Genomic DNA, 18,158 nt, shown 5'->3' on the forward strand with positions numbered 1-18,158 from the left:
GGAATATCTTTGAAAGGTTGAGATTGGATGATTTAACATGGCAGTTAAGATCAGATGAAACAAAGAGTTTCTTGGTGTCAGGTTGCTGAAAATAGGACGAACTGAACTAAGACAAGCAGCAATGGCTGGTGTGCTGCAGACAGAAAGTGATCAAACGAGAATTTGATATTGTATCCCAAAGGCATGTCCCAAAACCTTTTCCCTTAAACGCATGTTGGGTCTTGTAACAGTGGAGGAAGCCACGCTTAAAATGAGAGTGGGAGAGAGAATTAAAGGAGGGAATAAAGAAGCTGTGGATGAATGAGAAAGCTCCTTTTGATGAACGAGGGAGCTTCTGTGGATGAGTTTAATTGGTATGCCAGGTGACTACCCAATCTGCATTTGATTTCACTAGTGTAGAGGAGGCTATTGAGCAAGTTGTAGGGTAGAGTCATTCATAAACGTTGCCTAGGATTTATTACAAATATGCATGGGCTGTGTAGACAATTGATGAGCGAATAAAGCGTTCAATAGAAGAATCAACAAAAAAAGACTTGGTTAGTATGAAGCAGATGTGAAGTCAGGATGATATTTGGACATTTGGTTAGTGTCGGTGTGGGGAGGTAGGTGTGGCAATTTTCCAAGTGATGACTTTGAAGTGATGCAAATATTTTTACCTAATATCCTTGACAATGAGGTAGAAATTAGTTTTGAAATACCGTGTACCAGATTAGTAAAGGATACAAATCTAAACTAATGACAACTCCAGAACAGTTGCTAAAGTGATGACGAGAACCAGCAGAAACAGATACAGTAAAACCCCTGGTATCTGGCACCAATGGGGATTGGTAAATGCTGGTAAGTATATTTGCCGGTCGCTAAGATTGTGTGTTGCATAGTTGGTGAACTAACTGCTAGGGGGCACCAATTTTAAACTTTTGTATTTTTTTACCTATTTATTTTCCACAATTTTTTTGCCAGTTGCTTGAATTCTGGATAACAGGGATTTTACTGCACTTAGATAAGCTGTTTGTCTTATGGTTTCCCATAACATTTCTCATAAGGTCTACACTTATCCTTTTTCATAACTATCTTATAACTTAAGGAGCTGTGATCACTATTCCCAAAATGTTCTGCCACTGAAATTCCAATCTCCTCATCAGGCCAGGTCTCATACTGTCCTCTTGCCTGTTGAATGATCGCATTGCCACTTTAAGAAACTCTTCTGAATGCGCAATGAATTCTGCATCATCTCCAACACTAAGGACATCCCAGTCAACATGGGGGAAATTAAGTCTCCATTATGACAACCCTGCTGCTTCGTCAACTCTCCATAATCTACATATTTGCTCCTCTCTATCACAAGAAGCTAGCAGGAGGTCTATACTATAACTTTATCAGAGTGATTGTGCCTTTCTCATTTCTGGTATCTATCCGCACTACCCTCATCCTAAGTTCTGTTTTCACCACCCTATCTGCCTATGCTCCCTCTTTCAGGTATCTATGGATTTATACCCCAAGGTCACTGTCCATCAACACACTTTGGGACCCAACCAATCACTGTGTATGTCCTACCCTTGTTTGACCTAAAAATGTCCCACTACTCTGTCTGCCACTGTTCTTTCCAACTTTCCAGCTGATCATCAATAGTCTTGAGAGTAAAGCCCTCCAAAAGGTAATGGACACAGCCCAGGACATCACAGGCAAAGCCTTCCCGACTATCGAGAACATTACAGGGAATGCCACCACCGGAGAGCAGCAGTAATCATCAAGGACCACCCAGCTGCTGCTCACTGCTGCCATCAGGAAAGCGGTCTTGGTGCCACAAGACTCACACCACCAGGTTCAGGAACAGCTGCTCCCCCTCCACCATCAGACTCATCAACAACAAACTCAATCATGTAAGGACTCGTACTTGTCCACTTTATTGGTTTTATTTTTGTACTCTCTGTACTGCATTTTTTTTACATTTGCTATTTGTTTACAGTTCTTTGTTTACATGTTTTACACTGTGTACAGTTTATTGTTTTCACTACCAATTCAAGGAATGGGACCCTTGCTGCTTATTCTATGCATTAATGAATTGGATGTTGATGATAAAGGTATGATTAGTAATTTTTGAGATGACACACAAATTGTTGGTGTTACTGAAAGTGGGAAAGATAGCTTCAGGCTACAAAATGGTTTGATTGGTAGATAAATAGGACAGAGCACGTGGAATCTAATCCTGATAAATGTGAAGTAATGCTAATGGCCGTCAAATAAGGGTAGGGCATACCATGAGTGGTAGGGCCCTGGGGAATACTGAGAAGCAAAAGAACCTTGATCCAAAGATTCCAGAAGCTGGCAGCACAGGTAAGAAAGTGTGAGTGGCACGGTTGGCATAGTAGTTAGTGCCAGCAATCGGGACCGTACTTGGGTTCAAATCCCGTGCCGTCTGTAATGAGTTTGTACTTTCTCTCTGTGTCTGAGTGTGCTTTTCCACAGGGGCTCCAGTTTTCTCCCACCATTTCAAAACATAACGGATGTGTAGGTAAATTGGCGGCACAAATTCATGGGCCAAAATGGCCTGTTACCATGCTGTATGTTTAAATTTTAAAAATAAAAATTTAAAGCGAAGAATGCATATTGGAACATTGAACATAGTTCAATGCAACAGAGGAAAAGGCCCTCCACTCACAAAGTCTGCACCAACCAGGATGCCCATCTAAACTACTCGCATCTGCCTGCACGTAGGTCTTATTCCTCTATCCCTACTCGTTCTTGTGCTTGCCCATCATATCTGCTTCTACTACCTATAAGCTCCTAGCACTCTCTGCATTAAACACAGACCTCACAAATCTCCTTTAAAATTTTGCACTCTCACCAAAACTTGTGCCTTCAAATATATGACATTTCCACCCATGAAAAAGTCACTGATCATCTACTTGCTCTTCACATCTTACCTATGGTGTGGCAATCAGAAGTGAATGCAATACTCCAAATGTGGCTTTACCAAATAGTAGCAGCACAATTTCCCATCTTTAACACTCTCTGCCTGAACCGATGAAGAAAAACATGCTCATAACCACTCTATCTGCCTTTGCTACAACTTTCAGGGATCTTGGATGCACCCCAAATTCTCTCTCATAGGGGTCCTGCTATTCACTGGATACTCTCCTCTTTAATTTAACCTCCCAAAATGCATCTCTTGCATTTGTCAGGATAAAACTCCATCTGCCATTTCTCCACCTGAATTTCCAACTGATCTACATCCTCATTATCCACAATATCAATTTTCAGGTCATCTGCAACTTGTTAGCCAACCTGTTTTATATATGTAACAAATAATAGAGGCCCCAGCACTGATCCTTGCAGAATGCCACTGGTCATGCTCCATCACCACAAACCCCTGCCTTCTATGGCCAAGCCAATTTTGAAGCAAATCGAACAAGATTCTATTTGTCTTCTGAATCAGCCATTCACAAGGGACCTTGCTGAAAACTTTTGCTGCCTGACTTTCGTCAATCATCTTTGTTACCATTTCAAGAAATTCATGCAGATTTGTTAGGCATGATTTCTCCACACAAAGCCATGCTGCTATCCTTAATGTCGATACTTTTCCAGATGTGAGTAGATCCCTCAGAATCTCCTCTAGTAATTTTCCTATCCCAGATGGAAGGCTCACTAACCTACACTTTTTTAGTTTTTCTTTATTGCCCTTTTTAAACAGAGGAACAACAATGGATATTTTTCTGTCATCTGGGAACTTGCCTGTAGTTAAAGAGGATTGGAAGTTCTCTGCTATGGCCCCAGAAATCTCCTGTCTTTCCTCTATCAATAACCTGGTATAGATTCCATCAGGCCCTGGAAATATCCATCTTCTCTCACTTTCTATTTGTTCTTTATTTAATGATGAAATGTCAATGATCTCTTTACCTACACAAATGCTGCTTGGCCCACTAAGTACCTCCAGCATTTTGTCACTCATCAGTTGGCATTGGATTTCTGACATTATTCAGAACATTAGGGTAGAAGGAACAAAAACCTGAAGACCAGCATCTCAGGGTTCAAGAACAGTTTCTTTCCGACAGCTGTGAACCTCCCGTTAGCACCCGAACCACAACTGACACCACAACTGTCTACATTATTGCAACACCACTACTTTTCTTGCATTAGGGTAACTATGAATGTTTTATTCATGATCTCTTTTCAATTTAATTCAATATATACTATTGTAATTGTTTAACTTATGAAGTACCTGTTTAGCTGCAGCAAATAAGAATTTGGGTGCATATGTACATTGTACAATATATAAGACAATACGTTTATTATCATTTCAACATCTTGGATCTGGAAAAGTATAATGTGCATTCTTTCATAGTCAACAAAGTTGAACCTGAGAGATTGATTCATCTCCACATCTTGTTCAATCATTCAGGATATGAAAGGGCAACACCAAACACTTATTTACAAACAAAGTAGACTAAATCATATCCTGCACACTATTATGAATGATTGGAAAGAAGCTTTAATAATGTTTTAGAGATTTGACTTCCATGCACATATTTTTCCCAGGGGTTTCTAAAAATTCAGAAATCACTAAGATTTTCTTAACCTGGAAATTGCAAACCAAATCTAGAAACACAAAGTACTGCTTCTTTTAAAAAAAAGAACAATTAGAGGCAGAAGCAAAAGAAAAGAACAAGATGTCTGGAAGCAGTTGATCGATTACCTTTCTGTTTTACTAATTCTAGGTTTCTGCCTTCAGCCAAGTTGTCCAGTGTTTTAACGATCCTATTGGCCACAAAAGGAATCACATTAACTCAATCATTGAGAAAAAAAATGAATTATTAGATCAATACACAGATCAGAAAAATATAGAATGATTCAAATAATGTTCATGATCCCCAACAAAGCTTAGCTGGTCAAGCAGTGGATCCTATGGATACAGCGTGACCTGCTGAGTTTCTCCAGCATGTCTGTGTACTGCTCAACAGGTGACAAAAGGACCTTTCAAGCAAGGAAAATGCCCTTCTGTAAAGGCAGAGGTTCTTCGCCCTTACGCCTAAAGATGTACTGCTCTGAATGCACCATAGCTGGCTTCAAAGCACTGACTCCAACCCTTCTTGGGGAAGAATGATTGGCGAAGCACTGTGCTCCTGAATGTACAGCCGCTGAAAGTGGCTGGTTAGGGGCGGGCTGATGACACCGTCAGCCTGCGACCCATTTCCCCACTCACCCCTCTCCTTCACTCACCCCTCTCCCTCCATGACCCCTCTCAAAGCAGGGCGGCAGGCGCAAGCTGTCGGGGCAGTGGGGGCTGTGACAGCTGCCAGTTCGGCCTTCAGGGCCACTCTTTGTGGCTCAAAACGCAGCAGAGCAATGGCCATCTGCCATAGCCATAATCCCCCATGCAGCTGGAACTGTTCTGAGAAACAGAGCACCAGTCACCCCGCCTCCATCGGATCTGGAGGGCGCTATGAAGCGCCACTCAATATGAATGCAGTGCTGGAGCAGCCTTTGAGGGCTGCTGTCTGAAAGGTAAGTTTTTGATCCGCTCTTGTAGCCAGCCTCCAAGTGGAGGCCTGACATGAAGTGGCCTAAAGTCTAATCCCCCCATCCAGCTCCAGAGATCCACAGACCTTGATGTTTACTTTAATTATGTGATTAGTGTTTCTACCTCAACCACCCTCTATTCTAGCTGTCTCCACCATCCTTGAATCCAGATCCCTGTCTCCCCCACCCTTAGTTCCAACACTGACCTTTCCATGAATACCCCACATAAATGAATAATGTTTGAAAAAAAAAACTAATTCTGAAAGACAGAAGAATGTGATTGTCTCCCTATAGTGAACTGGGATTCACTAGAAGTGCCCTGAACTGACAATTGGTCCCACCTCCCGGTCCCTCCCCTGGGGACCCGTATATAATCCTGGTTTCCCGCCTAAACCCTGAACCACTCTGAAGCCTGTCATAAACTTTACCTGTGTTGTACGCTAATAAAAGTGTTAGTTCTCCCTCTAGTCGAATGTGAGCTTTTATCTATGCTACAATTTTATTAGCTTACAAACAAGGATGTAGGTGTTGCTCAAGCCTGGTATGCTGTTGATAGACCCTCAGTCCCCCCGACACAGCTGAGGAATTCACATATTGGCTGGACTGCTTCCAGGCTTATCTGTATGTGACTAGGGACGTCTTCCATACAGACGAGCTCCGGAAGTCGGCGCTCATCTGAAGGGTAGGGACAAAGGAGTATGCAAGATTGCCTGGCATACGAGGCCGCCATCGAGGCACTGAAGGCCTGCTACATGAAGGTCCCGAATGAGGTCCTAGAGAGGCATCAGCTTGCCATATGCTGCCAACGGCCTGAAAAGTCAATTGACAACTACCTGCTGGATCTGCGGACGCTGGCTAAGAAGTGCAGGTATGAGGCCGCTTCAGGTTGCATCCGGGAAAATGAAAAGATCTGGGGACACCCTGGTCGCAGGAGATCCGCTCGAGGTATGTGAGGCATCGACTGCTTGAGTCGGGAAGGAAGGACCTCGCTAGCCACATCGAGCTGGCCAAATCACTGGAACGCGCCAGTCTCAAGAACAATGATTTGGAGGCCACCGAACTCACGCTCTCGGGTGAGCACCTCCAAGGAACAGCTGCTCCCACTACGGCAGCCCCCGCTCTAATGGCTGCTGCCTCTTGAGCCCGGGAGTGCTTTTTCTGCCACAAGGGACAGCAACCCCATGCACGCTGCCAGGCCAGCTGTGGAAAGAATGGACATTGGGTGAGGGTCTGCCACGCAAAGAGAGGGGCCGGGAAAGTCCATGGCCTGTACTGCTCCTGGATCAGATTCCAGCCACAAATCATCTGCTCCAGACTCGCCTGAGATCGCCTGCTGTGCAACCCACCACCTACGGGAATTGAGTGAAAAGGCTTGTTGGCCATCTTGCAGCAGCCTGATTTTCAATTCAGCGCGATCATCAGCATCAGAGGAGGAAGGAGGGCGGCCATCTTGCCACAAGGTCGGCACCATCTTGCCTGCACAGGTTGACTCAGGATGGAGGAAGCCACTTGAGGGAAGAGCACAGCATCTCCAGCAACCTGGCATCACTGGTCCTCGACCAGAACAGACCTCACCAGCTCAGCAACTCGATGGTGACGGTGAAGGTAAATGGACATTCGACCCAGTGCATGACTGACATGGGCTCCACGTAAGTTTCATAGTCTGACGGACTGGGCAAAAATATAACTTCAAATTGTACCCATCTAATTACCAAATATTCCTAGCGTCCCAGTCTCAAAAACATTGTATAGTTCATCTGTCATTTGAGGGGAGGATTTTTGTAAGTTTTGCATGTGCATTGTAAATGAATTGTGTGCCCCAGTATTGTTGGGTCTGGACTTCCTGTGTCACCTTAAAACACCTTGGAGTTTTCTGGTCCCCTTCCCCTGGTAACTGTTCGGAATGGAGGGCCCTTAAAACCAGAACCCACTTGCAGCCTCTCTACGCTGAACATCGACCTCCCCCCGCCCCTGTTCCCAAACCTGTCTGCCAACTGTAAGCCCATCACCACCAAGAGCAGGAGGTATAGCACGACGGACAGGGAGTTCATAAAAACGGAGACCCAGTGCCTGCTGGAGGAGGGGATCATCGAACCTAGCACTAGCCCATGGAGAACACAAGTTGTGGTAGTGAAGGGGGAAAACAAGTCCAGGTTAGTGATTGACTATAGCTAAACAATTAATAAATACACACTCCTGGATGCATACCCCCTCCCTTGCATTTCAGATATGGTAAACAACATTGGGTCTATTCAATCATCGACCTGAAAGCTGCCTATCACCAGCTGTCAATCCATTCTGAGGACTGCCCGTACACAACATTTGAGGCTAACGGTAGATTCCATAGTTCCTGAGGGTACCTTTTGGTATTACCAATGGGGTCTCTATTTTCCAGCGGCAGATGGACAGGATGGTGGACGAGTACGGGTTGAAGGCTATCTTCCCCTACCTCGACAATGTCACCATCTGTGGCCACACCGTGGAAGACCATGATGCCAATCTCCAGATCTTTCTCCATGCGGCAAGAGCCCTGAATCTCACCTACTGACAAATGTGTATTCAGGACTACATGACTAGCTATCCTTGGCTACGTGGTTGAGAATGGAGTCATTGGCCCCAACCCTGATAGGATGCGCCCCCTGTTAGAGCTTCTCCTCTTCAGAACCACAAAAGCTTTGAGGAGATGCCTGGGGTTTTTCAAATATTACGCCCAGTGGGTCCCTCAATATGCCGACAAGGTTCGTCCCCTCTTAAAGGCCACTTTCCCCCTTTCGGCCGAAGCCAAGATGGCTTTTCATTACCTCCAAAGTTACATTGTGAAAGCCACCATGTAACGTTGTAGATGAGAATGTGCCTTTGCAAGTGGAAAGTGACACTTCAGACGTAGTCCTGGTCGCCACTCTCAATCAGGCAGGCAGGCCGGTTGCCTTTTTCTCATGGACGCTTCAAGGCCACGAGCTCCAGAATCCATCTGTGGAACAGGAGGCTCAGGCCATTGTAGAAGCTGTAAGGTACTGGAGACACTACCTGGCTGGTAGAAGATTCACGCTCCTCATGGACCAGCGCTCTGTCATATTCATGTTCAGCAATACCAAGAGGGGCAAAATCAAGAATGACAAAATTGCTAGGTGGAGTATCAAACTCTCTACCTGGAGATTTGATATTGCCTACCGGCCAGGGGCCCTCAGCGAACCTCCAGATGCTTTGTCCAGGGGATGTTGTGCCTCCACACACACTGGTCAACTGTGGATCATACACAATGAACTCTGCCATCCAGGGGTCACCCACATGGCTCATTTTGTCAAGACCCGCAATTTGCCCTACTCAATAGACATCAAGGAAATGACCAGGTCATGCCAGGTCTGCGCTGAGTGCAAGCTGCACTTTTTTTTGTCCTGTGAAAGTGCACCTGATTAAATCATCCGGGCCCTTTAAACAGTTCAGCGTCGATTTTAAGGGACCTCTCCGCTCCATGAACGGGAACACCTACGTTCTCTCGGTCATCAATGAATACTCCCACTTCCTGTTCACCATCCCATGTCCAGACACATCCACTTCATCTGTTATGAAGGCCCTAGACTCTATTTTCACCCTACTTGGGTATCCCGGCTATATTCATAGCAACTGGGGCTCAACCTTTGTGAGAGACGAGCTGCGGCAGTACCTGCTGGTGAGGGGCATCGCATCCAGTAGGACTACCAGTTATAACCCCCAGAGGAATGGGCCGGTTGAAAAAGAGAATGCCACGATCTGGAAGGCTGTCAAACTTGCCCTGAAACAAAAAGGCCTTCCAGACTCGCGCTGGCAGGATGTCCTCCCCATCGCACTCCACTCAATTCGATCGCGACTCTGCACTGCGACCAATGCTACTCCTCATGAGCTCATATTTACATTCAATAGAAGGTTGGCATCAGGGACTACACTCCTAACCTGGCTCACTAGTCCTGGTCTGGACTTTCTCAAGAAGTATGTGAGGAGAAGCAAGACCGACCCCCTGGTGGAAAGGGTGAAATTGCTTCATGCCAACCCCACATACGCCTATATGGAATAACCGGATGGCAGGGAGGACACTGTCTCCATCAGGGATCTGGCATTCACTGGAACCAAGGATCCGTTGCCTCAGGTGCCCCACGAGCTACCAAGCTTTTTTCCCCAACCCCGCTCAGGGCCTCAGGGGGTCCAGTTCAGGAGGAGAGTGAACTCCCTATCGTTGAACTAGAGCTACAGCCCACTACCCTTCCATCACAGGTGGACCAGGAGACTCAAGGAGCCCGAGGCCCCACAGTGCTATGGTGCTCCACCAAGATCTCCAGACCACCTGAATCTGTAAATAGTATTGTAAATATTTCTCTTCTGTGTCTATTACTTCTGATCCTTGTTCTCTTCATCCACAGATCCTTAATTCTGAAAGAAGGGGGGTGAATGTAGTGAACTGGGATTCACTAGAAGTGTCCTATACTGACGACTGGCCCCATCTCCTGGCTCCTTCCCCAGGAGCCCGTATATAACCCTGGATTCCCGCCTAAACCTTGAACCCTTCTGAAGCCTGTTCATGAACCCTACCTGTGTTGTAAGCTAATAAAAGCATTCCTACTCCTTCCAGTCGAATGTAAGTTTTTGTCTACGCTACACACCCACTATACAGATCAATCATTAAATTATCTAGGCTGTATCTGTATGCTAGGATGTGACTTCAGAGAGGATCTTGCACTGCTATTGAATGTACATAAATGACATTGCCCTCATTGCCAAGTCAAACCACGAAGGTTATGAAGAGATACATTTAGAAAATCGGTTGCTTTTTTACTTTTTCCATTATGGTTTTAGTTAACATTTTTGAACAGTGGAGCTAATGAGCACTTACTGGAACATAAGAAATAGAAGCTGGAATAAGCTATTTAGCCACATATGTCATTAAATAAGACATGATTACATCACTGCTACTTTCATTCTGTAAAGAATTCCAAAAAAATACAATGCTCTCAGTTTTAATGCGAAGGTATTTTTAAAGTCAGTACTTCTTAGTTTTAGATGTCAAAGGTACCATTTCCTATTCAGTCAAGTCACATAAGAATGTATTTCAAAGAAACCAACTCTCCTTTGAAATTCAAGGCATAGTCTGAATTTTAATTCTTCAGAGGTCAGTGCACCACATCCCAGGAACCAACCGAATGAATTTTCATTGTGTCCCCTTTAACACTATTCTTTTTTAAATAAGGAGACAAAGTATGTGCGCAATGTACCAAATGCTCTTGGATTGCTGGATCTGCATGGCAGGAACATAATCTGCAGCACTATTGTCCAATAGAAAATATTCTGCATTGCATATGGAAAGCAAACCAAATAAGTTGGAGCAACACTAACCTTATTTTTTGGATTTTTCTTTGATAGCATGCGCTGATTTTGGTAGCCACTTTTAACAAAGGCAGAACTGTTTCTCCCCTTTTCAGTCTTCCCAAGTGGATATTGGTCATCTCGAGGAGAAGGAATCTTCCGGGTATCATCTTTTCCATTTGGGATGAACTATAAACAGATTTTACTTCAACACTAAAAAGCAGCAGAAACATGTCAGCAATCACCATCACAATTAAATGTTGGATGAAATGCTGGCAGGTGGAATATGCTGACATTGTTCATACCAGGCCACATTTTTTTTTAAAACAGTGAGTTTTATTAATTAATATATATTTTTAAAATTTGGACATACAGTACAGAAACAGGCCAATTTGGCCCTACTAATCCTTGCCGCTCAATTTACACCTCATTAATCTACCCCACACTACATTTTGAAGGATGGGAGGAAACCAGAGACCCCGGAGAAAACCCATTCAGACACGGGGAAAATGTACAAACTCTTTACAGGCAGCCTAGTATTCAAACCCAGGTCTGGTCCCAATTGCTCGTGCTGTAAAGGAGTTGCGCTAATCGCTATGCTATCCATGCTGCCCGACATGGTTGGAGACTGCAAAAATGGAATACACGGTGGTGTTCTTCCAATTTGAAGGTGGACTTGATTTGGTAGTAAATGAGGCCATGAACAGAGATCTTGGTATGGCAATGATGTGTGGAATTCAAGTGGTTTGCCATTGGGTGATCCTTGCTGTTCAATGAAATGATCGTCAGTCAGAGTTCAGCCCCTCCAATATAGAGGAGGCCACATTGGGAGCAATGGTTACAGTAGATTACTGGTGCAAATTTATAAGTGTTGCTTCACTTGGAAGAACTTTTTGGGCCCTGAGGGAGGAGGCCCATGGTATTTCTTGCAATCACAGGGTTAGGTACCAAGGGTGCGATTCATGAGAAGGGTTGAGTAGACAAGGGAGTTTCAGAGTGATCCCTGTGGAAAGCTGAGAGGTGAGGGGAGGTTAAGACATATTTGGAGGGAGGATCCCATAGAAGGAAACGGAAATTGTTAAGATAATATGTTGGATGTTGTGGATGGTGGGGTGGTAGGTGAGGACAAGGGAGATCCTGTCCTTGATCTGTCTTAGGGTGGAAGAAGCCAGGGCAGATTTGTACGAAATAGAGGAGACATGGGTGAGGGCTGAGTTAATGACAGTGGAGAGGAAGCCACATATGCTGAAAGCATCACAGGTGTTCTGGAATGGAAGTCCTCATCCTGGGAATAGATGCCATGGAGGGGAAGAAATTGAAAAAAAGGAATAGAATTCTTACAGGAGACAGGAATTTAATGGGTTTATAGAGATGTCTAGTTATAGTTAGTCTCCTGAGATGGAGACAGAGAAATTGATAGGGTAGAATGTTTCCAGAGATGGACAAGTGAATAGTTGTTTTCTCTTCTACCTTCCCTATGTATTACCTGTTAGCCTGTTCTCCTCTTCTCCTCTTCCTCCTTCTCCCACACCTGGCTGCTTATTTTTTCTTATACCTGATGGAGAGTTCAGACCCAAAACATTTGTTACCCTTGAATCCTATGGATACTGCATGGCCTGCTGAGTATCTCCAACACATTTGTGTATTGTGCTTGACCCCAGCATTTGCAGACTTTCTTGTTTAACAGATGTTTTTTTAACTTGCACTCCAGAGTAACAGTTGCAGAGAAGCTATCTTCAGACTAGGTGCTTAAAGGAGCCCCTGTAATTCTCCCAGTTGAACATCTGAGATCACAGCTCCACTTGAAAGAAAAGAGAAATTCCCCTGAAGCCCTGACCAAAATTTAATCCTGGTTCTTGCAATTTCCGGATAATTTATAAAACACCAACCATGGGTCGGCACATGGTGTAGTAGTTACAGCGCCAGCAATCAGGACTTTGGTTCAAATCCCACAACGTCTGTAAGGAGTTTGTACATTCTCCCCACGTCTGTGTGGGTTTTCTCCAAGGGCTCCAGTTTCCTCCCATCCTTCAAAAATGTATGAGGGGTTGTAGGTGAATTGGGTAGCACTGTGCTGTATATCTAAAAAAAATTTTACACTAAAAATAAAAGAATTAAACATTAAAGTTAATCAAATGTCACCCAAGAACAGGGATACTACATCCCTCTGGAATGTTTACAGGAAATTATTTCAAATTATTGATCCTCTAACTTAACTTCTTGGAATAATAGCTAAATTTTTGATTTGCTCTATTCAAATAATTGTTCTACTCGAAAAGCAATACAAATTGCACCTTGATATTATTGAAAATACCAACAAACTGGATAATTTAAAATTACATTCAAAATGCATTCTTTTTTCAGATTTAATGTACAGTAATACCTTCAGTTCTCCAGCAACATTCTTCTTATGTGGAATTTGAAACTGAGCAGCTCTGGCTTTTATATGCCGACTAAGTTCGCCTTCTATGATTTGAGTCAAGCCTATGAAATGAGCAGATAGCCCAAAATATATACTGTGTCAATAGAAATGTAATCAAAGAAAAATTTAACATTTATAAAGTTCATCAGGCTTTGGTACTTGAAAGATAAATAGTTACTGCTCAGGAAGGTTCTTGTCAGTTTTCAGAGAGAGATTTGTTGCTAGCTGGACACCCACAACTGATTCCTTTATAATCAGCCACTTCAGTGTCTTGCCAAAGAAATTTTCCCCCTCAGGGTTCTCCAGATGATAACCTTTCTTTCAGGTCACCACAGAGTTCCTTTTTGTTCCTCTTATTCCAAGAAGTGAAACATTAGACAGCCAGTCCTCCCCTTTTGGATGAACCAAGCACTCACAACCCATCTTCCAAATGGGGTTTTCCACAAGCTTGCCAGCTTATCCTGTTCCAGTCCCAGCTGCTGCTGCTGACTGTAAATCTGCAGAACTGAATTCTCTCTCTCTCTGACAGAAAGCCTATTTTACTCTCTCTGCTTGCAAAACCACATGTCCCTCTCAGAACAGCAAGTTCCACTTCAGACAGTCTGCATCTCCGACAAGTTCTTTCATATGTTGCCTTTTTGTAAACAACAATCCATTAGTGAAGTCTCTTGGGCATTTTCCAAAGCTTTTGCAAAGGCTCTAGGGCTGATATGTCTAGTATGAGCAGATCTCCAGCATTTTAAATAAGATCTGTTTTAAAATGTTTGTATGTGACCTACACTAAAACACCTGCCCCAATTTATCTCCCCAAAACATATCAATATGCAATACAAACACAACATAATCTGTCACACCACCCTAACATATAACTTGAGTATTTCATTCCAATCAACATGCCAATGAATCTCTTCTGCCCTCTGTTTCCATTGCATCTTTCCAAGACCACAATGATACACAATATTCCAAATGCAGTCAAACAAATATTTTGTACAGCAGCAACACATTGTCCCAACTTATATTCAGTACCCCTGGCTTATGAAAGCAAGCATACCAAATAACATGGGGCCACTTTAATGTGAAGGAAGATAGTGCTTTCATGAGCTGAAACATGGAATACAAGATCAAGGAGGTTATCAACCATGTATAGAAAGCATTAGTTAGGCCACAGATGGAGCAGAACATTCAATTCTAGTGACATCGGCTTAAGGCCAGGGGCATGAGGTTTAGAAGAGAACTGAGGGTGACTGAAATATGAAATTCACTGCCTGAATGGATAATGCTGATTTCAGATTTGTTGTTAGAGTACATATATGACACCACATACAACCCTGAGATTCCTTTTTCCTGTGGGCAGGGCAGTATTATGCCTAATTGGTAGCTAAAAAAGTAAAATGTACACAGTGTAAAACATGTAAACAAATAAAAGAACTGTGAACAGATAACAAATGTAAACAAACTGACTGTGCAATACAGAGAGAACAAAAAGAAAATCAATAAAGTGCACAAGAGTCCTTAAATGAATCTTTGACTGAGTATGTCATTAAAAAGTCTAATGGTGGAGGGGTAGCAGCTGTTCCTGAACCTAGCAATGAGAGTCTTGTGGCAGCGAGAACAAAGAGATGGATGGTGTAGGTCTTTGATAATTACTGCTGCTCTCTAACAGCAATGTTTCCTGTAGATGTACTCAATAATGGGAAGGGTTTTGCCTGTGATGTCCCAGGCTGTGTCCACTACTTTTGGAGGGCTTTACACTCAGGGGTATTGGCATCCCCATGCCAGACCATGATGCACCCAGTCACCACTCTGTAGAAATTTGCCAGAATTTCTGGTATCATACTTCCGCAAACTCCTGAGGAAGTAGAGGTGTTGATGCGCTTTCTTCATGATGCCATTTTTGAAAAAGCTTTTATTTTTCACACTATGAACCATATTAACCAAAATATACACAAACATTTCCCTCTTGAATATACACAGTGTCATTTTCTCCCCTTTTCCCCCTCCCTTCCCTCCCTCCTTCCCACCCCCTCCAAACCCATTAAATGTTCAACATATACAATACAATAAATCCATTAAACAATGTCATCACACAATGAAAATAAACAAGAAAATTGTGTCATCTACTTTTACACACTGGGTCAGTTCATTTCATCTTCTTCTCATTCTATCATTTTAGGGGGTGGAGGTCCGAGGCAAGCCCTCTCTGTTGTGTTCCATGTACGGTTCCCAAATTTGTTCAAATAATGTGACTTTATTTCTTAAAATATATGTTATTTTTTCCATGTACCATTGCTGTACTCGCAGGCTCTCTTCTGATTTCCAAGTTGTCATTAAACATTTTTTTGCAGCAGTTAAGGCTATCATAATAAATCTTTTTTGTGCTTCATCCAGTTTGAGGCCTAATTCTTTACTTCTTATATTACTTAGAAGAAAGATCTCTGGATTTTTTGGTATGTTACTTTTCGTGATTTTATTTAATACCTGATTTAGATCTTCCCAAAATTTTCCACTTTCTCACATGCCCAAATTGCATGTACTATTACAGCATGCAACAGTGAAATAGTGATCCTTCTTACAGCGAAAACATCTGTCTGACACTGTTAGATACCATTTATTTAACTTTTGGGGCATGATATATAGGCTGTGTAACCAATTATATTGTATCATGCGTAACCTCGTGTTTATTATATTTCTCATAGTTCCAGAGAATAGCTTTTCCCATATTTCATTTTTTATCTTTATGTTTAGATCTTGTTTCCATTTTTGTTTGAGTTTATAGCTTATTTGATCATTTTCTTTCTCTTGCAGCTTGATGTACATGTTTGTTATAAATCTTTTAATTATCATTGTGTCTGTAATCACATATTCAAAGCTGCTTCCTTCTGGTAACTTCTGCCTGCTTCCCAATTTGTCCTTTAAGTAGGTTTTCAGTTGGTGGTCTGCAAACATTGTACCATGAGTTATTCCATATTTATACTTCATTTGTTCAAATGATAATAAATTATTTCCAAAAAACAATTTTCTATTCTTTTAATCCCCTTTCTCTCCCATTCTCTAAAGAAAAGGTTATCTATTGTGAGAGGGATTCGTTGATTTTGCGTCAATAATAATTTTGGTAGCTGGTAATTTGTTTTCTTTCCTTTCTACATGAATCTTCTTCTAAATGTTGAGCTATATTGCACCAGTTTTTCATCCCACTTATAAATTATATGTTCTGGTACCTTCTCCCCTATTTTATCTAGCTCTATCCTGGACCAATCTGGTTTTCCCTTGTTTGATAAAAATCTGATAAGATATCTTAATTGTGCTGCTCTATAATAATTCTTAAAGTTTGGTAGCTGCAAACCACCTTGTTTGTACCATTCTGTTAATTTATCTAGCACTATCCTCAGTTTCCCCCCCTTTCCATAAGAATTTCCTTATTATTTTCTTTAGCTCATTGAAGAATTTCTCTTTTTAGGGTAACGATTGAAATAGGTATTGCATCCTTGGGAAGATATTCATTTTAATGCAATTTACCCTTCTTATCAGTGTTAGTGGTAAATCTTTCCAATGTTCTAAGTCATCTTGTAATTTCTTCATTAATGGCTGATAATTTAATTTGTATGGATGGCCTAGGTTATTATGTAGTCTAATACCTAGGTATTGGATTGCTTGTGTTTGCCATTTGAATGGTGATTCTTTTTTAAACTCTCTGTGAAATCCGCATTATTCATTGGCATCACTTCACTCTTATTTGCATTGATCTTGTACCCCGATATTTCTCCCTATTCCTTCAATTTCTTATGTAATTCTTTTATTGATAATTCTGGTTCTGTTAAGTATACTATGATGTCATCTGCAAATAGGCTGATTTTATATTCCCTTTCTTTTATTTTTATCCCTCTTATTTTATTTTCTGTTCTTATCAGTTCTGCCAATGGTTCTATTGCTAAAGTGAAAAGTGAGGGAGATAATGGACATCCCTGCCTAGTTGACCTGCTTAATTTAAATTGGTTCGATATATATCCATTTACTGTCACCTTTGCCTTTGGAACCTTATATAATGCTTTAATCCAATTAATATATTTCTCTGGTAGGTTGAACCTTGTAATACTTTGAATAAATATTCCATTCTACCATGTCAAAAGCTTTCTCTGCGTCTAAAGCAACAGCCACTGTTGGCATCTTATTTCCTTGTACTGCATGTATTAAGTTAATGAACTTACAAACATTGTCCGTTGTTCATCTTTTCGTAATAAATCCAGTTTGATCTGGTTTTACTATTTTTGGTTCACAGTCGACCAATCTGTTTGCTAATAGTTTTGCTATTATCTTATAATCTGAGTTAGGTAGAGATATTGGTCTGTACGATGCTGGTGTTAGTGGATCCTTCCCCATCTTTGGTATTACTGTAATTATTGCTGTTTTACATGAATCTGGCATGTTTTGTGTTTCTTCTATCTGGTTCATTACTTCCAGGAGAGGAGGAATTAGTAACTCTTTAAATGTTTTATAGAATTCTATTGGGAGTCCGTCTTCCCCAGGTGTTTTATTGTTCGGTAGCTTTTTTTAATATATCTTGTATTTCCTCTATTTCAAATGGTTTTATCAATTTGTTTTGCTCGTCTTCTTGCAATTTTGGTAGTTAAATTTTAGCTAACTCATCTATTTTGTCTTCTTTCTCTTCATTCTCAGTTAGATATAATTGCTCGTAGAATTCCTTGAAGTTTTCATTGATCTCTGTTGAGTTATATGTAATTTGTTTGTCCTTTTTCCTTGAAGCCAATACCGTTCTTTTAGCTTGTTCTGTTTTAAGCTGCCAAGCCAGTATTTTGTGTGTTTTTTCTCCTAGCTCATAATACTTCTGCTTTATTTTCATTATGATCTTCTCCACCTTATACGTTTG

At 41.9% G+C, this 18,158-nt stretch overlaps 1 protein-coding gene across 16 annotated transcripts in view; it reads right to left on the bottom strand.

The window, feature by feature from the left end:
* Window positions 1–18,158, bottom strand: part of LOC138739018 (cilium assembly protein DZIP1L-like) — a 205,379-nt gene that overhangs the window by 7,913 nt on the left and 179,308 nt on the right. For 15 of the 16 annotated variants that reach the window (XM_069890355.1, XM_069890353.1, XM_069890358.1 and 12 more), the window contains 3 exons: window positions 13,235–13,335; window positions 10,882–11,040; window positions 4,694–4,755 (listed from right to left, as the gene is read on the bottom strand). In XM_069890355.1, the coding sequence (XP_069746456.1) occupies window positions 4,747–4,755; window positions 10,882–11,040; window positions 13,235–13,335 (269 nt within the window). In that variant the 3' untranslated portion in view covers window positions 4,694–4,746. Of the gene's footprint in view, window positions 1–4,466; window positions 4,756–10,881; window positions 11,041–13,234; window positions 13,336–18,158 lie in introns of those variants that run through there. The other variant, XM_069890354.1, reaches the window with a different exon arrangement.

The sequence above is a fragment of the Narcine bancroftii genome, chromosome 7 (genome assembly GCF_036971445.1).
Source record: "Narcine bancroftii isolate sNarBan1 chromosome 7, sNarBan1.hap1, whole genome shotgun sequence".
NCBI lineage: Eukaryota > Metazoa > Chordata > Chondrichthyes > Torpediniformes > Narcinidae > Narcine > Narcine bancroftii.